This window comes from Carassius carassius, chromosome 49 (genome assembly GCF_963082965.1).
Source record: "Carassius carassius chromosome 49, fCarCar2.1, whole genome shotgun sequence".
Lineage (NCBI taxonomy): Eukaryota > Metazoa > Chordata > Actinopteri > Cypriniformes > Cyprinidae > Carassius > Carassius carassius.
Genome location: NC_081803.1, coordinates 21,387,506 through 21,412,329, shown reverse-complemented (window position 1 = coordinate 21,412,329; position 24,824 = coordinate 21,387,506). Strand labels below are relative to the sequence as shown.

The 24,824-nt window shown below is 33.3% G+C and overlaps 2 protein-coding genes across 3 annotated transcripts in view; both read right to left on the bottom strand.

Moving 5' to 3' along the window:
* The window catches only part of LOC132132114 (phosphatidylinositol 4-kinase alpha-like), a 44,223-nt gene extending 32,954 nt beyond the window's left edge, over positions 1-11,269 (bottom strand). For both annotated transcript variants that reach the window (XM_059544375.1, XM_059544376.1), the window contains exons 1-6: positions 11,062-11,269; positions 9,331-9,447; positions 8,352-8,445; positions 8,175-8,263; positions 5,886-5,958; positions 428-690 (exon numbers count right to left, since the gene is read on the bottom strand). In XM_059544375.1, the coding sequence (XP_059400358.1) occupies positions 428-690; positions 5,886-5,958; positions 8,175-8,263; positions 8,352-8,445; positions 9,331-9,447; positions 11,062-11,157 (732 nt within the window). In that variant the 5' untranslated portion in view covers positions 11,158-11,269. The remainder of the gene's footprint in view (positions 1-427; positions 691-5,885; positions 5,959-8,174; positions 8,264-8,351; positions 8,446-9,330; positions 9,448-11,061) is intronic.
* Positions 11,270-14,077: 2,808 nt separating this feature from the next.
* On the bottom strand, positions 14,078-24,082 carry LOC132132652 (tricarboxylate transport protein B, mitochondrial). Its single transcript, XM_059545113.1, has 9 exons — positions 23,799-24,082; positions 19,707-19,814; positions 17,646-17,745; positions 16,255-16,393; positions 15,812-15,896; positions 15,566-15,670; positions 15,355-15,470; positions 15,185-15,258; positions 14,078-14,303 (listed from the first exon to the last, which is right to left on the bottom strand). Exons 1-9 carry the CDS (start codon positions 23,908-23,910, stop codon positions 14,189-14,191), a joined length of 954 nt encoding a protein of 317 aa, XP_059401096.1. The 5' UTR covers positions 23,911-24,082; the 3' UTR covers positions 14,078-14,188.
* Between the last annotated feature and the right edge of the window lie 742 nt (positions 24,083-24,824).

Sequence of the window (24,824 nt, the reverse complement as noted above, 5' to 3'; positions counted from 1 at the left end):
AGGACACTTGCTGACATGAGTGTCTGTAAGACTTTTAAGTTGATCAAGTAAACACAATTTAAGCAATAAATAAAAGAAATTAATCAAAATGAAGGGAGTTTATGATTAAAACAAGAACAAATATCTGCCACTGGGGCAGAAATAATCCCTTATCAAAGGGAAAGTGTCCTCACTGAAAGATACTTGTTCTTGTTTTAAGCATAAACTCAGAAAACGAGACTTCATATCTTCACTTCTTCTTGATTTAAGTACGTTTAGATGTTTGTACTGTAAAACAAGACAAGAATATGGAGGAAGATATACATTTTTTTGCAGTGCATGCAACATTTAATGCCATGACCTCATGAAATCACTAGTTTAAGACATTTTAGGTCTCAATTTGATGCGGTCGTCCTCTGCTGGCTGAAGGAGAAAATGCGTCCGGTACCTGTTGTGAGATGCTGGAAACACTGCTGGTTTTATGGCGTAAAGTGTCGCTCTGGCAAGCGGTGAGGAGCGAGCTGGGTAGAATGGAGCGGAAATCGTTAAAGGATCGTCGTCGGGTCACTTCCTCCCCGTCTCCTGCGCCCAAGGGCTGAGGACTGACCCGTGGGAAGAGTTTAGACAGCAGCGGCTCCTCTGTGTTGCTGTAGCGGCCGAACGCTCGCACCACGCCGAGCAGACAGGGCACAGTGTATTTACACAGGCATTCTGGGGAGGAAAATCAGAAGAGAGTCAAAAGAGAGCAAAAGACATTTAAATTCAACATGAAATCCAAATGGACTATTTCTTTATTCATTTCAATTTATGTATCTGGTCTAGGGCTGTAGCTATCAAATATTTTAGTAATCGAGTATTCTACAAAAAATTCCATCGATTAATCGAGTAATCGGATAAAATATGTTTTTGCTTAATTAAAGTGCAATATTAATTATGCAAGAGAAAATAAGACTCCTGGGTCTATAAAAATGAACAACTAAGTTTCCTTTTTTAGAAAAAAAATATTTTTATTTTTTAAAATGCATTGAATGAAATGCATACATAAAAAAAACATTTAATTATTACCCATGGTTTCTCTGTCTGTACTTGTACTGTGAACAATTACAATAAAGTTGACAGATGAATTAAGTGCATTTAAGTGCCATTCAGTTGGGTTTTTAAATAAAGCATTTTCTGAGATGCACATTAAACAGATAAAACATTAATTTAATTTATCTTTAAATTATTGAAAATTAAGCAATCTTAACTTTTTGGTAAACAAATGGGATTTACTAGTAAAAAGAAAACATGGAAGAAATGTTGTGTGATTTAAACCTTAAAAAAATAATGTTTGATTTTTTTTTTTTGTAGAAGTATATGTACATTCTGCTGAACAATAGTAATACATATATACAAAAATACTTCTTTTTATACTAAACCGGACTTTTATTTTGACGGGTTGACGTACCTTTTTTTCTCAAATCAAACGGTCAAATGCTCATGAAGAGACTGTCAGAGCAGTTCTGTATGGAAAGCCAAGTGGTCTATAAAACGCGTGCTTTTCAACGCTGTTTTAATTTTAAAACGCTGTTTTCATAACGCCGCAAGGCGTTAAATAAACGCCGTTACGCGTTAAGTTAACGCCAGACGCCACCATGCGTTAAAATAACGCCACACGCCGACAGACGTTAAGTTATCGCGACACGGCACTTAAGATGCAGATTTATTTACTCATCTACATGGACACACCTCTCATGGCTACAAGGACTCTACGGCAAGTCAGAGCATCCAGTTTGCAAGAGCGCGAAGATGGCAAGGATTGCCCTTACAATTATACATATAGCTTTTGTCTCATAAAGTTATCACCCCAGGCACGTATGAGTGCAAATTTGGAAATTATTTTATTTAACAGTTAAATTAATAAGAAAGTAATTTTATTATTTTATTATTATATTATATTTTGAATAGGCTATCATTTCAATTTAATAAATAGTTGGCAAAAGTTTCACAAAAATAGAAATTCTGTTTATTTACATTTACTCAACCCAATGATTCAGATGCAGCTTCTGTAACAAAAGTATAGCATGTGTAATTCTAAATTAAATATTAATATTTAAAGCTACATTTTCTTTGCTTTTTCACATTTAACACAATTAGGCTCTAGAATATCTTCTGAGGGTACTTTTTCTTCGTTTTTAAAAACATAATAACATATGATAAACTAAAATCATACTCAAAAGTAGATACCTGATTTATTTTACAATAAAGCAATTACAAATATAGATATAGGGAATATAGTTATCGAATGACACAAATTAGTCAAAATTTGGAAATTATTACAACGGTTAAATAAATAAGAAAATGTATGGCAAGTCCTGACCTTTTTGATGTATTTAATTATAAATACCTTTGTAATCTATAATAACAGTACATTTATTCATTCTTGAATATTGATATAGGTACCTGTAATTTTGGCCAAATTATATATACTTTGTTTGTGAATTTGCACATGCTATAATGTAAGCATCATTAATGACCCCTTTGTGTTTAATAAAAAAAAATAAAAAAAAAACGATTGATTAGTGAAATGAAAGAATGATTTAATAAAAAATGAGATTGATTATTAATTGTCTCTCATTGGCCTGATTAGCTTTGCCCTCAAAACCTTTCTTATTTAGTGGTACAGTATTGCATGATTTGTACAGAATACACTTTGCATAAATGTTTGCAATTAGTAAATAAATTCTGCATTTTAAGTGGCGTGTCGCGTTAACTTAACGTCTGTCGGCGTGTGGCGTTTATTTAACGCCTGGCGGCGTTATGTAAACGGCGTTTTAAAATTAATACGGTGTTGAAAAGCACGCGTTTTATGGACCACTTGACTTTCCATAGTTCTGGAGATGTTGTTCATGTGTTCACGTCCTTATTTATTGAGACAGCAGACGCACCTGAGCGTCATGCGCGCTTCCGTGTGTTTAATGAATGAAGACGAGCTTCTGCTCCATTCATTAACACAGACACGCAGAACATGCAGGATTTATATTTAAATAGACTGTACCGGCTTAATATTTACAGATATTAGTCCATATCACGATTTGATGTAAGTGCAATGCGTTAAACTGTAAATTCCGTTTTTATGACTGGATTCCGCGATTCCCTCCGCGTTTTCGCGGAAATCATCAAGTACTCCTCGCTGCAGACTGTAGCGCGGCGACGTCACGTATGTACGTGACGTGTGTTTACCGCGCATGCGTAGTAACGTATATGTATTTACCGTAAATACGATTGTGCACCGTACTGACTGTCATTAATGCGCATATCCAGGTTCATTCACTTCCGGATGTTCGTAAGGTATGGTGGATATGAGATATTACTTTTGTTTTCTTACAAATTTGCGTTTAAATTGCTTTTAATTGTAAGAATGCTTTGGTCATAATCATAGAGAGTGTCATTGCAAATGTGTGCGATTTCAAACACTTATGACATGTTTTATGATATAGTATTCGAATGCTGGTCTTTCTAAGTCTTATTTAGCCTAAAACGAACCATTAAAGATGTCTTAAAATAGAGCAGAGAGACTTTATTATTGTTAGTAATGCCATTCCCTTATGAAACAAAAATATATTGTAGTATATTGGAAAATATAATGTAATATATTAGGCGTATATTCTTATATATGGGATTTAATATTTATTTTTTCCAATACATTGCAATATATTGAAAGCGGCAATCATTTGTATATTTTGCCATATATTATATGTATATAATGATGATATATGTCTCATCAATATATTATTCAATGTATTCAAATATATAATATATTAGAAAATAAAAAGGGAAAATAATATATTACAATATATCACAATATATTTTAAGAAATATATTGGTAAATATATTTTCCTTTCGTAAGGGTTGATGGTTGCAAGCATTGCAAAAAAAAATATATTTCAGATATATTTTTTTTTGTGTCATGTCTATAGTCTTAATCTATATTTGTATATACAATTATATTTTCTGTTTTGTTCTTTGAAATAAATAAAAAAAATCACTGTCATCAGTTTGTTTTTTTTGGAGGCACCTTGTATAAAATGGGATGCAGACACTGAAAATGTACTGTATGTAGTCAACTGAACTTAAAAACTACTTTATTGGCTTAAATGTTTCACATGCAGAATTGCCAAAGCAAAAGAAAAATGTCCAAATTTATAGTTACAAAATAGATAAACAAGAACCATAGCAAAAGAAAGATTAAAACAAGAAAGGCAGTGGCTATTTACACTATGTTAAAAAAAGCAGGATTTTCTGCTATTTATATTACTTATTACAAATAGTGGCAATTATTTGCACCTCAGTATTGTAGTACATTATAAAACAGTATGCAATAATGGGTGTAAATTATAATTTTAATTCAAATTATTAAATGGATACCAGCATATTAGGACAATAAAGCCCTCCCTCAAAACTGTTTGATTATTTCCTTCGTTTTTATTTAAAATAAATGCTTTTCTGATGTGACTTGAAATTTGAAAAGGTAGGGGGAAAAAAGGCAGATTCGGACCGGATCGATTGCATCACATTGTGAACAACAAACGTTTTACCATCTGCACTATTAGAGCCGACGACTGTACTTTATCTGTTGTAATTTTGACTAGCTCAATAAGAAATATAAGGTGCCATTGAAGTGTAATATTACAATATACACAGTGAAGTAAAGTGCAACAGAATGTTAATATATTGTAAGATACTACACAGATATTACAGAATAAACTTTAATTCCGTATAATTTTACCTCAGATGAAACATGGTTAAACATGCTTGTTTTTCCCGTCTTTTTACACCTTAATGTTCTTTAATACTTTAACATTTTATTAGAGTTTTCTTTTAAGTATGCGCATCGTTTTAATGCACGCACGACCCGGAAACAACTAACGTCATCACGCTATGCAAATTACAAGCGCATGCGCAGTAAACACATACGTGACGTACATAGACATCGTATGTACGTGACGTCACCGCGCTACAGTCTGCAGCGAAGGGTGTCTCGGAATCATAGGGCCCTTAGTTGTGGTATGCCAGCTCTATCTTGCAATGGACACATGCCACGACGTTCTCTTTACGTTTGCACGCGCGCTCAAATCAAAACACTGCTGACTCCTTGCAGTATGCGATTTCGGACGCAGCGCTTGTGTCTCTTTCCGCTTTGTGGGTGACGTAAACGTGTTGTGTCACATTAAAAAATCATTGCGAAAGAACATGACGTGAGATTTAAAATAAATTAAAAGAGGCTTCGAGGCAGAGGAATTTGCCTCGATCATTTTTTGTAATCGAGTAACTTGAGTTACTCGAGGAATCGTTTCAGCCCTAATCTGGTCATATTGCTATCATATCTGGTCATAAGAATAAGAATATTTTAAAATAATAAGAATAAAAGTAAAAATAAAAAAAGAATAAAATATTATTGATTTAAAATAACTCTTTTCTATTTGATTGTATTTTAACATGTAATTTATTCCTGTGATACAAGGCTTAATTTTACTCCACAAGGTTCTTCAGAAATCATTATAATATGCTAATATGCTGTTCAATTTATTATTGATAAAAATAATTATTAAATAATGAATATAAATATATTCAAATAAAGAAACTGCTATTTTAAATTGTAATAATATTCCACAGTTTTACAGTTTTTTACTGTATTTTTTGATAAACAAATGCAGTCTTGGTGAGCAGAAGAGACTTCTGTAAAAAAAAAAAAGTTTTTAAAAATTTTGTACAGTTTTGTTATTAATCATAAAATATTGCCCAATAAATCACAGCTCGTGTTTCATGATCTAATCAAACCCAGGCGAATAAAATAAATGCTCTGTCTCACATTATGACAGTCAAGAATTTCACACGAACACCTAAAAATAAAGTACAATTCTGACCTTTATCTTGGCCTTCGATGTTCTGACACATTTCCTGAAGCACCTGCATGAGGTTCATCACAGCCTCCAAAATCTGAAAGATATATGATTGGAAACGAAACACATCAGAGCTGCTCTTGTCCCTGTAGACCTCATATATAAAGGTAAATCAGTAGCAAAACTCGAGAGGTTGAAGATCTGAATGTGAGAACTTGTCATATTAATATTTGTATTTGTAAGTTAAAATTTAAACTCACAGCTCTGATGTGAAAAGCTGAATCTTTCAATTTGCACACACTTGTATATGCAGATGTGAGAGAGCAGAGCTGGGGGCGGGGCTTTGGTGAGAATGAAGACATTTTATTGGTCGATGCCCGACCAATGAACAACGCCAATTGTTTTCACTGAATATCCTTAGCTTTGACAGGATTTTAAGACACTGCATTCATTTTGCCATTCAGGTATTATCTAGTAGACAAATAATGCAACATATTTTATATGTATATATCCCACTGCATATCACTCTACCAGAGTTGCAATATAATGCTGTTTTTATTATTTTTATGTTTTGTAAAAATAATTTTAACTTCTTCATTGGGTTAAATTCCTAATTTGCTTGTCAGTAATGAACCTTTTTAAATGCAACATTATTATTATTATTATTTTTATAAAAATCGAGTGTTTAATAATGTCTAAATGTACATTAAACAGCAAAACCTAAAGAATAAGTACTTATGACCAGAAATACTGTTTTGAGCAACTAGTAGAGCTAAATACATGTATTTATTAAACATCAACAAGGCCATCTAGTGTTTAAGCAATGGAATTGCATATGAATATTATCTTTCTGGCCACCAAATGCCTCTAATTTAAAGCGTGCCTCTACTACAGTTATTGTAGTATAAATAATAACCATATTAGAAAATGTTATATTTCAAATGGTCATTCATGGATCATAATTATTGCGCATATTATTTAGTACCATGATCTCTTGAAATTAACTAAACAGGACTGAGTTAACATGTAGTACAGTTATTTTATTGGTTAAAAGTTACACTTAATTGTTTAGTCACATTTAACTTTCAAGGAGTAGTATGAGAACATAATGCTGTTCCATTCTCCAGTATAAAATGCTATTGTAACACAGTCATTACACTTTAAGTGTTACAAATTACTAGAAATCGCTGCATATATAATGAAACTGTTGTCTGTCCCAATTAATACATTTCAAGCATATTGACAAAATGTATAGTTTAGTACTATTGATAGCTCCATGAACCACGTGACCGCGTGGCGGTGAGATCAAAGCATGCTCTGGTACAGCGAGTTTACTCTGCAATATGCAGTGGGATATATACATATAAAATATGTTGCATTATTTGTCTACTAGATAATACCTGAATGGCAAAATGAATGCAGTGTCTTAAAATCCTGTCAAAGCTAAGGATAGTCAGTGAAAACAATTGGCGTTGTTCATTGGTCAGGCATCGACCAATAAAATGTCTTCATTCGCACCAAAGCCCCGCCCCCAGCTCTGCTCTCTCACATCTGCATATACAAGTGCACAAGTGAGTTTTGCAACAGAATACCGCAAAAGTCAGAGCGTTAGGATTTGAACTTGTACTTCCAGATCTGAGAGGTTGTAAGTGCCGACTTGACGTTGAGCAGCGAAACTGAAGTAAAGTGCAAAAGTAAATATGTCGTAAACGTGTGTATGTCATTTTCTTTGTGTGAATGTCATTCTACACATTTGTAACTATTAATCTACAACTTCCAATTCAAAACACGGGTGTTTTGATCATTGTCTGTGTGTGCAAATTGAAAGATTCAGCTTTTCACATCAGAGCTGTGAGTTTAAATTTTAACTTACAAATACAAATATTAATATGACAAGTTCTCACATTCAGATCTTCAACCTCTCGAGTTTTGCTACTGATTTACCTCCATACTCATACAGACACAGCATACTTTAAATGACATGAATGAAAACGAAGCTGTGAGAGATATCATATTGTTGTATTCCACTCAGCTAGTGACAGAACAGAAACTAATAAACTTGTTTTTGTTATGTCAAATAAAAATGACATCTCTAACATCTGATGGCCTGAATGACATCTGAATGACATCTGATCCTTTGTTAAGTGGAGGGAGATTATGCTTCTCTTTTGAAATACATTAGGACAGCAAATCTAAAAATAATAATCAGAGGAACACTGACAGAATCATGGGATGACACACAACGATCCTGGAAGAGAATTGAAAAGCAGATTCATCAATTCAACAGCAAGTGAAGTCATCATAGACACACACCTGGATTCTCATGGACTCGTCCATTTGAGCAACGTCTGAGAGCATCGTCACCAAACAGAAGGAGAAATTCTCCGCAATGGGAAGTGTTTCTGAAAACACAGGGACGAGAGACATCTAAGATCAGGAACAACTGAGAATGATATACGAATGTGTGATAAAAAGGCAGATTTTTTATACCTCGTCCTTTCCTCTCTGAGCTCTCCTCGATCCATTGCACTCTGGGTAATCCCTTCAGCAAACCCAACAAGTACGGGACAATTGTGTCCTTGTGCTGGAGGAGAACATGATCATACAGTTCAGGACTACAGACCTCATTAACACAATTAATGTGTTCACTTTGATTAATATAACACCATACTAATACTATGTTAAACATGTCCCACTAAGTCTCACTTTAAAGGAATAATTCACCCCCCAATTTTTTTTTTTTGTGAAACTAACTTTTTCCCACCATCAGGCCATCCAAGATTTAGATAAAAAGATTTAGATGAATTTGTAGAAATCACTTGCTCACCAATGGATGCTCTACAGTGAATGGGTGCCGTCAGAATGAGTCCAAAAAGCTGATAAAAACATCACAATAATCCACAAGTAATACACAGCACTCCAGTCCATCAGTCAATGACTTGGGAAGAGAAAAGTTGCATGTTTTTAAGAAATGAATCCATCAAACTGTCGCTTCTGACTAAAATACAAGTCCTCTATCCATCAGGAGAAAAAATCTGCACAGCACTACTTACAAGCCAAAACAGCCCAAAACAAATATGTGGGTGGATTTAGATATGAGAGGAAGCATTATTATGGACTCATATTTTAGCCAATAGCAACAGTTTAAAGTGAAAACACTGTAAACACTCTTACAAACACACAGCTTTTGGCTTCTCCAGATGTTCACTGATGGACTGGAGCGGTGTGGATTATTGTAATGATTTTATCAACTGTTTGGGCTCTCATTCTGACGGCACCCATTCACTGCAGAGCATCCACTGCTGAGACACTGATGCAATGCTGCATTTATACAAACCTGATGGAGAAACAAACTCATCTACATCTGGGATGGCCTGAGGGAGAGTATATTTACAGCAATTTTTCATTTTTGGATGAATTATCCCTTGAATCAATGAATATGAGGAGCGTGACTGTGTTAAAGCAGTACCTGCAGCTCAGACTCCACCAGGAAGATGCCGAGGGCGATCACAGCATCTCTCCTCCGCTCATCCAGCTGGAAAACACCACGGATGTCCACAGGACACATGCATTGTAGCTTCTGGACCTATATTACACAAATATGCAAATGTATTTAGACATGCCATCTTAATCATGCAGAAGCAAATAGAACCAGTGAGCCATGTGACTTTAATTTGCATAAATATCTTATCATGCGTCAAACTACTACACCACCAGGGTAATTATTGTTACCTAAAACAAAAAACATTTTTGTTGATTGAAAAATGAAATAACTGATTTTGAAACACTAAAATTATTAACTGCACATTAATGAAAAAATAAAACTGATATAAAAATAAATTAAACTTAAATAGTAATATAAAAAAAGAAAAGCACATTATTTAAATTAAAACATGATGAAAACTGAAAAAAAAAAAAAAAAAAACAATTCAAAATCTTTAATAAAAACTATATTAGTATTTTTAATAATACTAAAATAACACTGGACACCACACCCATCACAAAAAGTCATGATGCAAGATAATGTACAGAAGTCCACAAAGTTTTAAGGAAGTCAATAACATACTTCCCTTTAAAACAGACAATTGTTCAACCCTTTTCTGTTTTCAGGTGAACATGTACACGTCACAGTTATAATTTATTATAATTTTAAATCTGAAGCACTAATGGTCAAACAATGACATGTAGCCAAAAAGTTCCCAGAAAACGAGCATACATAAAGAATCTCACATACAAAACCGGCTTTTATGACACCAGCAGGTCACATACTGGGTTTTTAATGAATGCAACTTTGCACAAAGGCTCAGAAAATGTTTTGCATTCAGAGACACAATGACTTTTTAATAGAGAGCCGCCCTTGAAATACCTGGTCTTTCACTTTATGAGACAATGCACACATTCAATATAGTGATCCACATCTGATGTATTTTATGTTCACTTCAGACATAAACTTCTGTTTTTGTCAATATTCGCCAAGATAGCATGTATTTTGACGTGATCTTGTATGGATTTTGTAAAATAAAGTACTGTACGTACATTCATACTGTAGGACAGTAATAACATGTAAAAAATAAATAATTAAATCAGCACCTGATGTGTCAGGGTAAATACATACTTTACATCTCTACGATATAAATGACCAAAAAAGAGCACTTACTAAAAAATCAGCATGAAATAAATTAATAAAATAAATAAAACAGTTGGCCAAATCTGAAATATAAATGTGGTTTAATTTGTGTATTGAATGATCTAAATATCAGATATCACTCACCACAAATATATTCTGTATTTGACAATTAGAACATTTATTATCATGACGATTATTATTATAAAACTGATAGGTTTATGCGGTCATTATTTCCTATAGCTGTATTGTTTCGGATTAGTAATAAAGTTAAAATAAGAATTTTTGTAAGAGATGACTAAATTGAATTCTAGTTAAACGCATTATATCGATGATTACACTTGGTAATAATAACGTAAAAATCTCTTCAACTATTAAATGGGAAAGAACGTAAAACTAACAAAGCAATGACTGTATAAAATAAAATCAGTCGATTTGAAAGGCTGGTGTTTGATATTTGGATATACATGTTAATAAATGTTATATAAATAAGAGAGGACGTCAGATATTAGATTTTTTTTTTTATTTGTTTTGGTTCTGTTAGCTTCAGATGCTAATAGGAAGTAAAACTCTCACCTTGTCAATCGGAGCGGGTCGATGAGCAGCCAGAGAGCGCGCGAGAGACAGAACAGTATTAAAAAAGAAACCTCGCGACGTCCCTTTCGAATACATTATTCATTTAATATATTAAAAACAAACAAATATCTACATCTTAAAATGAAATGTTCGTCAACTGACAGCAGATGAGAGCCGCGACTACGGAAAGCCACAGCGCACACTTTACAAGGTCACCGTATACGTGCTGCAGCATTTACGCGTTCGATTTTTTGCTTCTCTGCTGAAATTATACTTCAACATACAAAAGTACTCCTCAATTATAGAGAAATATAATTCACCCTCATAAGGGTTTATATATAAATAAATAAATAAATATATATATATATATATATATATATATATATATATATATATATATATATATATATATATATATATATATATATATATATATAATTAACTGGTAACTGAAATAAAATAAAACAAAATAAAATAATAAAAAACGACGTACACACATTTATTTTGCCAATGAACCCACAGAGAAAAATTTTGAGCAGATCTTTTTTTATTGTACATCAATGGGAAATCTTTAATTTACCTGTCTATAATCTCACTTTTAACATGTTTGGTAATTTGTTAATATACTTATATTTTTATATCGATTTTAACCTGTTCTTGCCATGAAGATAGACACATTTTTTATCTTTTAGTTTTTAATTGTGTTATTATATATATATATATATATATATATATATATATATATATATATGTGTGTGTGTGTGTGTGTGTGTGTGTGTGTGTGTGTAAATGAATTATCCTATTCGTCTGATCTTCAACTCACTTTAAATATATAAATATATATATAAAGCTATCTTTTTTATTAATTTCAACCTGAAAATATATATATTTTTAAATCTTTAAATCAATGAATTATCATTCCTGAATATAATTATTAAATTATCTAATGATTCTTGGTATTTAAATTACTTCTATGTATTTATTATCCTTGATTTCTCATTTAACATGTTAATTAGTTGGTTTTTTGATATATTTTATCTTATCTTTTAACGGTTTAATTTTAGCTGTAAATTATTTATAGTTTGTCTATAATTATCTAGATTTTTTTCTTAGTTTATGTACATGCATCTATCTATCTATCTATCTATCTATCTATCTATCTATCTATCTATCTATCTATCTATCTATCTATCTATCTATCTATCTATCTATCTATCTGTAAAAATAAAACAGACACGTTTGTCCGGTCAGAATAATTTATTCTGGATTAGAACATGAATTGAAGGCACATTGTTTTTCATTTGCATGAGAATTAATGCATATTTAAGTCACACTTTTGGAATGCATTCTGATTACTTTAATAATCAATAAAATCCTATGTTAATAAAATCCCACGGCTGTTTCCTGGCCCAACATGGGTCAGCTATACCTTACTGTTTACAAAGACACTCCAGGACTGACGTTGCCTATCTCTGCACTAGATCATGATTTGACTGCAAGATGGTATTATTTATATATATATGGCATTACAGTACATCTAAAACATGTCTTCATAAAGAGTCAAGAACCACAAAGGCACAAATGATATTAAAAACCTCTTCAAGACTGTACATTCAAGACTCCCACATAATGTGTGGTGAAGGCAAAACACACTTAAAGTCTAAAAAGGTTGCATACTACAAGTCAAGCCACTCTAGTTCTCTGGTCTGCTGTGAATTACATTTGAAAACAATCCTGAATAGTGAACCTTTGCTGTGTCACCTTGATCTCATATTGAATATCCTGAATATTTCACCTCTGTTGTCATTCTTTACAGATTTGTCTTGAGGTAGGAGAGCAGAAGGAGAAGAGGAACATTAAACAAGCATGCTAAATCGTCTTTAAGGCATGGACTGATCTGTGATCAGCTTTTAAGAGGCTCTGGCCAGATCTGTTGGAGATTCAACTGATGTTAAAGAAGTAAACATTGTATTTAAGTGATCTGGCTCTTTGGTGATGCTCGCTTGGGTGAAATAATACTGTTCAGTTTTAAACGCACAGCATGTCGTGTGTTATTGATTTCAGAGATTAAGGCAACAGTTATTGTATATATCACTGTTCTTATGCTATACTGTTACAGCAGGGTGTAATTATATGCAAATTATGGAAATGACTTAATGTAAACAAATAGATCACATGATGTATATTAATATAGGCACTTATAATAATCATTAACCCTGGATTACTGCTATATGTAAAAGTGCATGTATTGTAAGTACCACTAGTTCTTATTAAAAGTTAGGATTTTTAAATGTTTAAAAAAAATCTCTTATGCTCAGCAAAGCCGCATTTGATCAAAAATACAGTAATATTGTGAAATATTAAAATTTGAAGTAACCATATTTGAATAGTGTAAAATGTTATTTATTTTTGCTGTATTTTCAGAATCATTCCTCCAGTCTTCCGTGTCATATGATCCTTCAGAAATCATTCTAATATAATGATTTGATGCTTATATTATAATATTATTTAACAATATTACTGTTTTTACTGTATTTTTATGCAGCTTTTGTGAGCAGAAGAGACTTCATTAAAAAACGTAAAAATCTTAATTTTCCAATCTTTTGAAATTACTGTATATATAGGGTATAAAACACATCTATATTTTATAATTAAAAGCTTTGGTGTGTTTTTTTTTTTTTGGATGAGGTTAATATATGGATCCAGATTAATATATGGATCCAGATTTAGGCCCTAAGCACTTAGTATATAATCACAAGTTAGGAAAACAAAATTACAATTAAAAAGTATAATATTTGCTGGTAAATTGCACTTTAGAAAATAATATAGTTTAAACAAGAATTACTTTTTCTATGCTACCTAATTTTTTAAAAATAAAATAAAATACATCCCTAAAGATGTAATTTTCCACTAAACATTTTTTAAAAAGTCTGATATTTAAATTGGTCTTTGGGTTAAAAAGTAGTTTTCAAGTATTCGGTGTCTTTCTCACATTAGCTGGGGAAATTGGTTAAACGGTGGTAATTAAGCACATTTCAGTGGCTTTCTGTGTCATCTGCTGTTGGCAGATATTTTGGCTGATGAGGAAATGCTGTTATGTGATGTCATGAAGGCCAGGCTCCGCCCATCAGTCTGTCTTCCACACCTTGTTGAGAACTTTAACCACTTCCTCGTAGATTATGAACACGATAGCCACATCCATACACACCCGACCTAACCTGGGCACGGTGCCTTTGTAGAACCTACAGAAGACAGAGAAATCAAAGGAAACACATTTAAGTGAATACACAAGGGTGAATCGCACAAAAGCTTTCAGAAACCTTTCATTCTGCATTACAGTAATGAGTATGTGCTGAACTGTAACAAAAACAACGTCAAAAATGGGTATATCTTTATGAAAAATGTAATTTCGTAATTTGTTATTTTGATTTGGGGGTACATTATGAGCCAAGATGTTTTCACGAACAGTTACAATTATTTACAAACTAACCAAGTTGAGGTTGAAGTTCTAAAATTAGTAAAACTGAAATAAAGAAAATAAATTAAAGTTAGAAAAAAACAATTATATAGATAGATAGATAGATAGATAGATAAATAAAAGCACATCAATTACTAAAATGTTAACTAAAATAAAATGTAAATTTTAAAATTTTGTCATAAAAATACTAAAAATAATTTTTTAAAGGTCTTTCTGACAAAAATAACTTCTTATTTTAATGAGAAAAATGTAATTTTAATTTTAGTTTAAATTTTAGAAATATTGTCATGTGCTTTTGTCATTTTTATTACATGCTTGCTTATATAGCTGGTCCTTATTTAAAATTAAAACTATTATTGAAAATATAAATATGAAAATATTACATTTAAAATGAAAAAGTGAAAAATGTATAACTAGCTGATATAAGTTGAAGTTCTAAAATGACTAATACTAAAACTGAAATAAAAAATACATTTAAGCTAGAAATATAAAACCGAAATAACTAAAACTTAAAATAAAATAAAATGAGAACATTTTGTCATTTAAACTAATGGCAAAAATTCATAATGGTTTTGGGAGAAGGTTTTTTCTTTCTTTCTGATTTTGGGGTTAATTATGACCGCAGATGTTTTCATTTAGGCTTACCCAGCCGGCCCTTCGTGTTTCAGGATTTTGATGGCGCAGTCAACTGTGCTCTTATATTTGTGAGCTTCCAATCCCTGTAAACATCATGAAAACAAGATTGAACTGTCCTGCTGATGTTTTACTAAAGTCTTGCTTACTGATTGACAGTGTAAATGACTTTTATTACACACCTGCATTCTGGTTTTGATCACATCCAGTGGTGTATTTCCAAACACACTTGCAGCTCCAGCTACAGCTCCAAACACTCCGGTCACGAGAGGGTTAATAGTCTTATTGGGGTTATCACCTAGTTTTAGAGTGAACACAGTGATCACTGCAGCCTCACGGATTGATCAGCACACAGTACTTACAGAATGATAACTATTAGACTGTGCTTCACACCTTTATACCAGTTTCTGAGAGCGGTCATTACATAGAATCGGATGGCCTGGTTCGAGCCCTGCTTCAGGACTGTTGCGGTCAGTCCCTGATATGTTCCTTTGAGTCCTGGGAAAACAGAATATAAAAATTAATTTTAGAAAACTGTAATAGCCATGACTTGAATCACTGTTCAGATTAACTGTAGTAAGTGCGTTTGGTCTCCAGGTGGTGGCGCTGCAGACTAAAACATTCCCCACCCACATGTACCTTGTGTTCTGACTATTTCTCTCACACCATGGAAAAATCCTCGGTACTTTGGGTTCGCTGAGGTCTGATCGTGGATGAATTTGACCTGAAATTAAAGGAAAGCATATTCATATCAGTGTTAATTCAACCAGAAACCACTTCACACTGGTTTTACTTCGCATGTAATTCACAGATATCTATGCAATGCATTAAAAGCTGCAATATAAGCTGAATGCCTCCTGAGTGTCTGTTAATGCATGTTCTTGTCTGATGGTTTGCTTACATCACTGCTAAAGCACAGGTAAACTATACTACTTTTTGTATTAGTGTGGAATTTCTTATAGTGCGTCTAGACAGCAAGTGAGCAATGCAACGTGACTAAAGTCAAATGCTGCATTGCTCACTCTCAGTGTAGGCTTCTAAATATCAATGCCTGCTAAAAGCTTCAGCATATCATGACACACCTTTACAGTCTCCATAGGACACACAACGACCACAGCCTCGGCCACTCCTGCGCCCAGACCGCAGAGCAACCCTCGAGTGCTGTCCAGCTTCCCAGACTCATCCCTCATCTTATTACTGAGGAACTCAAACATCCCAAACCTGCAGAGAAACAAACTCATGAGAGCCGGAACACTTACACATCTCCGGTTTCAAATGATACTTTCTCATTTACTCTGCAGATCTTCGTTTATGATAAGAGAAATAGATGTATAAAAAAAAGCAAATAATAAATGGCCATATATGTGACCCTGGAGCGCAAAGCCAGTTTTAAGTTGCATATTTGTAGAAATAGCCAAAAATACATTGGATTGGTCAAAATTATTGATTTTCCTTTTATGACAAAAATCAATATTAAGTAAAGATCATATTCCAAGAACATATTTTGTATATTTCCTACCCATAAATGTCAAAACTTAATTTTTGATTAGTAATATGCATTGCTAAGAACTTCATCTAAACAACTATAAAGATGATTTTCTTAATATTTAGATTTATTTGCACCCTCAGATTCCAGATTTTCAAATAGTTGTATCTCAGACAAATATTGTCAGATCCTAATAAACAATACGTCAATGGAAAGATATTTATTCAGCTTTCAGATGATGCATTCGTTTAAAAATTGACCTTTATGACTGGTTTTGTGGTCCAGGTTCACATATAAACAAACAATAATTAGATATCTATATTTATATATCTACTGTATTTTGAATATGTTTTTTATTGTTTCTGTTTTCATGCTAATTTTAGTTTAAGTTTGAACAATTCTGTTGTGTGTTTTTGTTTCATTAGTTTTTAATATAATCTATATAATCTATCTATTTTTTTTTATATTTTAATCCTTTTAATCATTCTTATATTTCAGTTTAAGTTAATTTAGTAAATCAATGTAAACTGAAACTAAATGGAAATGAGAAATATTGGTAACTTGGTGAAATATTTTTTTATTATAAAAACTTAAGCAGCAACTTTTCCAATTTCCAATATTTATGTAATTCTCAAATAATTTTGCCACGACTGTACATATACACACACACACACACACACACACACACATTTATTTATTTTTCTAGAGACTGAGCTGAATTACATTTAGCATGTCAGGATCCAATTTTTTTAGCTAATAGATGTAATCGGCCTATTAGTTTACAGATATCTCCACTAAAATCCTCGATTGACTGACTGACGTCATCAAGGCTAGTGATTTATAGATTACACGCTATAAAAGCAGCAGAGCAAAACAAGAAACCGAGGCCAGCTGTCAGCCAGAATAAACTGCACTGACATCATCAGATGCCACACTGACAGCCAAAGGTTGTGCAAGGCTTATCGCAGCGGGTCAAGAACCGCTCACCTCACCGCGGCTTTGGGAATGGAGCCATAGACCAGAGAGCTCAGACCACGGTACAGACCCTTCACGCCATGACCACGCACCGTCTGCTTCACACAGTCGACTGACGAGACAGGACAGAAGAATAACATCACTTCAGTAGCAGTATTAAAGGGATAGTTCACCCAAAAATCTAAATTATGTCATCAATGACTCACCCTCATGTCGTTCCAAACCAGTAAGACTGAGTTTTGTGAACTGAGTTCATCTTTGGAACACAGTTTAAGATATTTTAGATTTAGTCCGAGAGCTCTCAGTCCCTCCATTGAAGCTGTGTGTATGGTCTACTGTCCATGTCCAGAAAGGTAAGAAAAACATCATCAAAGTAGTCCATGTGACATCAGAGGGTCAGTTAGAATTTTTTGAAACATCGAAAATACATTTTGGTCCAAAAATAACAAAAACTATGACTTTATTCAGCATTGTCTTCTCTTCCGTGTCTGTTGTGAGAGAGATTTTAAAACAAAGCAGTTTGTGATATCCGGTTCGCGAACGAATCATTCGATGTAACCGGATCTTCTTGAACCAGTTCACAGAGTCAAGAACCGATTGCATCGGTTTTTGGATCACCAGTAGTGATGGGAAGTTCGGTTCTTTTCCGCGAACCGGTTCTTTCGGACAGTTCGATTCAATAAACCGGTTGAAGAAAACGGTTCACCGGTTCTTATGCGCTCGACGTATAATGGCGTCTTTTGCGATGATTGCCCTTGATTCAAACCTTCGGTTTACCCGCGCTCATAACACTAGCACAGAATCAGTTCAGAATCAATCATCAAAAGAATCAGTTCGGTTCAGACGCTCTGTGTGTCAGTCTGCTTCACGCTGAATCACACAAGCGCAGTATCATCAGCTCCTCGGTTCTCGAATCGGACGCGTGTCTGACAGAAACGGTTCTTGACTCGTGAATGAGTCAATGTTTTGTTCGTTATCTGGCTCGGCTCGGTGTTCATCTTCAGTTCTCTCTTTACAGCAGTTCAGTCAGTGTACTGTTTGAGTAAATGAATTACTCCGGGATATTGGTTTGTTTGAACTCAGGGGGAGTGTCAGCCACATTAAAAAAGTTAACAGCTTAAGTCATTTGTGGATTAATGTGTATTAGAGATGCGAACCGATTAAAACGATTCGGTTCAATTTGGTGAACTGAATGATTCGTTCGTGAACCGGATATCCAGCTGCTTTGATTTGAACTCTCTCTCACAACAGACACGGAAGAGAAGACAATGCTGAATAAAGTCATAGTTTTTGCTATTTTTGGACCAAAATGTATTTTCGATGCTTCAAAATATTCTAACTGACCCTCTGATGTCACATGGACTACTTTGATGATGTTTTTCTTACCTTTCTGGACATGGACAGTATACCGTACACACAGCTTCAATGGAGGGACTGAGAGCTCTCGGACTAAATCTAAAATATCTTAAACTGTGTTCTGAAGATGAACGGAGGTCTCACGGGTTTGGAACGACATGAGGGTGAGTCATTAATGACATGTTTTAAATTTTTCGATGAACTTACCCTTTAATGCTCCAAAACAGAGCTATTCACATTCTAAACTCAGCGTGAGGCATAATCATTCGGAAAAGTGGGCAGCTATAAATTATTAAAAGCATTACATTTTCTTTTCAGATTGTTGTGACCTCCTGCAGTGGAGTAAATCATTCATGGTTCAAAAGTGAACATAACCAGACTGTTGAAACGTGACACTGCTGGTTGCAAGAGTGCGATTGGCTAACAAACAAACCGAGTTGAACAATCCGTGCTGATAAACTTGTTGTGAAAAGGGGCTATAAAGTCCAGCGGCTGATAAACCTGAAAACTAGAGCTTGTGCATCAGTTATTGTACTATGAACCTTCAAACCAGGGTGGACTATGTCTCTATGCCAATGAACCATGTGTTTTTACGCACAATGATTAAATAAAAATGTTCAGAAAGCTCTCAGGACATGGCAGATTCAATAATAATGAAATCAATTGTTGTGTGTTTACTTAAGATAATAACATGAAGCAATTTGAGCAAATACACACCGATGCCTTTATAGCGAGGCGGGTTTGCCTTCTCATCTAACTGAAGCTGAGTCTTCACATACTCTGTAGGAAAAGTGATGCAGATTTCAATGCCTCCAGCAATCCCACCTGCAAAACACAGAGAATTGATTAATTGTGAAATTAATAAAATAAGCCACAAATCAGGATTATATATTTAAAAAAAAAAAACTAAACTAAACCTAAAACCATTAAAAATCTATATATTTCTTTGTCTCTTAAACATTAACTGAAGTAAAATAAAATATAAAAACACTTAAACTTGTTTTAATTCGCCTGATCAACAAGGAAACATTTCTAGTTTTAATTTAGTTTAACTTCTCCCAAACTAAAATAAAAAATAATAAAAACTATATAAATGACGCTTTAACAAAAAATTACAATAAAAACTGAAAATAGAGAAATAAAAAGCAATTCAAACTACTTTACATTACAGTAGTATCTCACTGACACTAAAATAACACTTCTGTTAAATAAATATAACAGGTGGAAAGTGTTGCCATATTTAAAAACATTTTTGTTAAATAATAACACTATGCAAAAGGTCAAAATAAAACAAATTCTATTAGACTATTACTATTAGAAATTGTCAGAATGATAAGGTGTTTGGGATAGTTTTTTAGCATCGCTAAATGTCTTTAAAAAAACACTTTTGAAAGGTATATTATTATGAGTTTTCACAGCAGTGATCAGCTTTCTTAGTTATGAATGTCTCATGAAAATCACATCGATCTGTCGCCACCTTAACTGTGTGTTAAGCACATCTGTAGCTCAACAGGCGACAGGAAAGTGTCTTTCTGCGATTGGCTCAGAGGATCCGCCCCCTGCTCGCAGAAGGGTGTTCCTGCTCTTTAATCAGATCTCAACTTTGTTGACACATTTACAATTCTTCCACTGTGTGCCATGTGTGCAGACAAGCTTCAGGCGATCAATCAAACAAGCAGACATTATTATAAGCTGTATACATTCCAGAAGAAAATATTATTGCTCTGAAGTTGCTCTTTCATAGCTAATGGAGCAATTTTTCATTTAATTATCAACTTTGTCTAAGGTGTTTCTACTCAAATAAACACAGCTGAGTCAATAGTTGTCATATAGTAAGAGCATAGAGATATAAAATAATTGTGCATATCAGAGAAATGTTTGAGTTCACACTGAGATCTCTTGACTTTTGGATCTTGTGAAACATACTTGTGAGATAACAAGGGCCTTTTTTACCAGGAGAAATGTCTCAAAAGAAATGTACAAAAGTGATTTTGTGTAAAAATGTCTGCTTTTAAGGTTTCAAATAAGTTTTTGGAGAATAAAATGTCAAAATTTGATTGAAATAATGTTACATTGTCATTCAGTGTAACACAATATTTATGCAAAAATTCAATAAAAAAAGCTTATTCTGACGTGTACATATTAAAATCTCTAAAAGAATAATGGAGCATACTAAATTTTATTGTGTTTTAAATTAGTAAAAAATTCTTACTGACAAATGGGCAAAACCTAGGATAGTGGCAAATGTTAAAAATGTCAAATTAATATGTCTTTTAATATGACATAAATTGATTTTTGTTGTAAATATGCCTGACAAGCTTGTTACACTGAATTACATTTTACTGGGTGTCTTCTGTAAATCAGGGGAAAATGTATGATATTTATTTTTTGCTCAGAAAAACAAAAACAAAATTGCAATTAAATAAAACAGAAAACTTTTTGCATTTTTTGGGGGGAAAACTACAACAGTTTAAAGCAGTATTACACTTTTTTTATGCTTAAACACTTTTTCGTTTTTGACCCATATACCAATATTTTTTCTTTATAAAATCAGTATACTTGTTTAACAGGTTTTAACATAACTGACGAACACTAACGTGTCTTTTAACAGGTGAACCTGCAGGATATAGTGTAGGAGAGTCTAATAAATCTAACCTGTTTAACTTTGCTGGTCTCCCTGAGCCACAAAACCATCCCCAAATCATCGCCACGTAAGAATAATGTGTACATAAATCAAGTATTTTAGAATGTAAATACTGTTTAATGAACAGAAAGTGCAAGAGAACAGCATTTATCTGAAGTAGATAAAAGCAACATTATACATTACTTTCACTTTTGATCAATTGAAGGCAATCTTGCTGAATAAATCTTTTTTTTTTTTGCTCATTGAACAATAGTTTTAAAGGTCCTTATATAGCTGGTAAATAAAAGCAAATAACATTTTATAAACTTTATTTTAAAAAAAAACATTAGAACCTTTGAGGAAAGGAGGAATGTTTGTTCAGATTAAAGCAGCACACATCTATTCCTGCTTTACGTCTTTAAAGTCAAACAAAGTGAGTCTAAATGAGGCAATCAATGGCATTGTGTGAGTGTTTGTGTGAGTTTTCTGCTGAGCCATCCGTTCGTGTTTGAGTACCAGTATGACTGGTCTTTTACTATCACCACATCAGCCAAAAGGAACGTTTTTTCAGGGGTGGAGCAAACATTTACATTCTTTGAAGACCAGGATCTTTGAAGACATACATTGAATACCAGGATCATGTCCTCTGAACGTAATTAGGGTCAAATAAATAAATGTGAACATCTATGAAATGCATCGTAATCCAGTGCACATTTATTGCATGTTCTAGCTGCTAACCACATATTTCAACACTCACAAACCGTCTGCATTCCATGTCAGTTACTATGTTATTGTGTCCATGCCACAGGCTCTTTCATCATGCATCCAGCACAGTATTCACTCCACTGAGCAATTACTGAGACTAGAATGAGCTTCATGCAGCACATGATTAGATATGAATGGGACTGCTATGAGTTTTGCATTAACTGTCGGTGCTGTTAATCTCAGACACGTGCACTGGCAAGACATTAACCACACTAACTAGGGACACTTCAGGGAAGGGTGGAAAATTGACAGCCTATAATTACGCTTTTAAGATTACCAAGTTATCCATAGATTCAGAGGAGAGAATGAAATAAAGAAAAATAATGTTAATGCATTACTAATGGAATGATATCATAATTTGCAACCAGTCATAAAAGGATCATATATAAATAACTGAAAATACAATAATAATAAAAATAAGTTCATTATGAATAATCTCATTTGATCAATTAAAAATTTGATCCAAATTGTAACTTATTGGCTCAAAATAACAATTATTAGAAATTTAGAAATAATAATTTCATTAGCATTCCTTTTGATTTTTTTTTTCAACTGTTCATTAAATATTAAATGGAAATCAAAGGGCTTTATGGATAACAAGAACATGTCTGGGTTGTATTTCACCCCAAATATAAAATACAATATTTTCTTGCATTGTTTTGATGCCAATGAAGCACATTCTTCCCCCTCGTCGCCTTAATGCAAAATAAAATAATGGCGTATTACATTTTCTTAAGTATTTATATATCATTATTTGATATTTGCTGATCTAAAATAACATAATATTGTTAAAGTATTTTAAGGTATTTTTTAAATACTGTAATACACCAATGAGAATTATCTTTGAGAATAAAATAATAAGTAAAAAGTAACATGTTACAATACATTACAAAAAAAGTGCAGAAAATTTAATGAACATAATAATAAAAAGTCATGAAAGAAATAAAAATCCTAAAAACAGATGTCATTAAATAATAGGAAAAATATTATAAAAGAAGAAAATGTTACATAATTAAATTACATAATTATAATTTATATAAATTTTTTTTTTATTTAATAATATATAATTATAATTTTTAGGGTGCAATGTGACGTTTTCCTGACACTTCAGACTGACACATTCCAGTTTTGTTACAGGCAAGTCTTGACTGTTACATAATAACAGAAATGCTACACTGTATCAAAGCTGTTCTGTTACTCTGCATCAGTTGCACACATCATGACACACACACATCCCAGTCCAGCACACTGAATACTCGCCTGTGCAGTGATGCTGACTACAGCTCTTGTAGGGATCAAGTAAACTGTGTGGATGACAGTGCAAAAACTGCGCGGCACAGCTGATCTGGAGTCAGTCACAGCATTAACAGAAATGACTTTCCCAGTTTATTACTGGTTCATAAGCGCAAAAAGACACTTACCAGCTAAAATGGCCTTTCCAGGGTGTGTGAGTTTGGCTTGTCCTGCGGGCGCAGCGGCTGATAAACAGTGCGGTCTGTGGAAAGGACTCACAAATTTCGGGTTCACTGACATTTTTCTTGTTTTAAAGCGGGGTTTGCAGACAAACGCGCCTCCTCCCGCTCAGCAAAACAGTATCTGTAGTGTAAACGGCTCACATAAGTGAAGGGACGGGCTCTCTCTGATCTTTTGACAGCTTGAAGTTCCTGCTCTCTTTCAATAGGACTCAGACAGACTCTGTGTGTGTGTGAGTGAGTGTGTTTTTAAGGGAGGGAGTCTCTATCGGCGCGCCATATTTCTGACGAACACTTCAGATCTGTTAAGGTGGAACGGAACAGACGCGTTTCTTGAAGGTTCACTGGGTCAAGGCACACGTTACAACATCATACCAGGAAAATTAGCTCAATACACCTTTAATAAAGTTGTTTTTGGAGACCTACTACTATGCATTTTATTAGGGTAAGTTTGCTTCTTAAATTTCAGGCACTTTTAAGTCACAGCGATTTATTTAAAAAAAGACAGAAAATAAATGTTTTTTTTTCTTTTCATATTTGTTTTAGTCACAACATTTTTTTGTGTTCATCTTCATCATGTATTATTCAGACGTAACTAATTTTAATATTAAACTTATTTTATTTCAGCTAGTTCCTTATTTCTCATTTTCATTTAGTTTGTCTTGATGTACTAAAATAACTCAAACAAACATGTATTAAACCCGTATAGACGTTTTTAAAACACAAATAATAAAAAAAAAACATAAAATAATAAATAAGTAAAAACTATAAAATTACGAAAACTGTAACTAAAATTAAAATAACACACACACACACACGACTTCCCTTTAAGAGGCAAAGGTGGACAATGCATGTGAAATATACAATCAATTTGTTTATTTTTAATAAAATAGGCAACGGAATTTCCGAGTCATCTAGACTAAATAATCAGAGCAGCATTATGTGAAGGTGGTGACATCTGCTGGTAACCGTGTG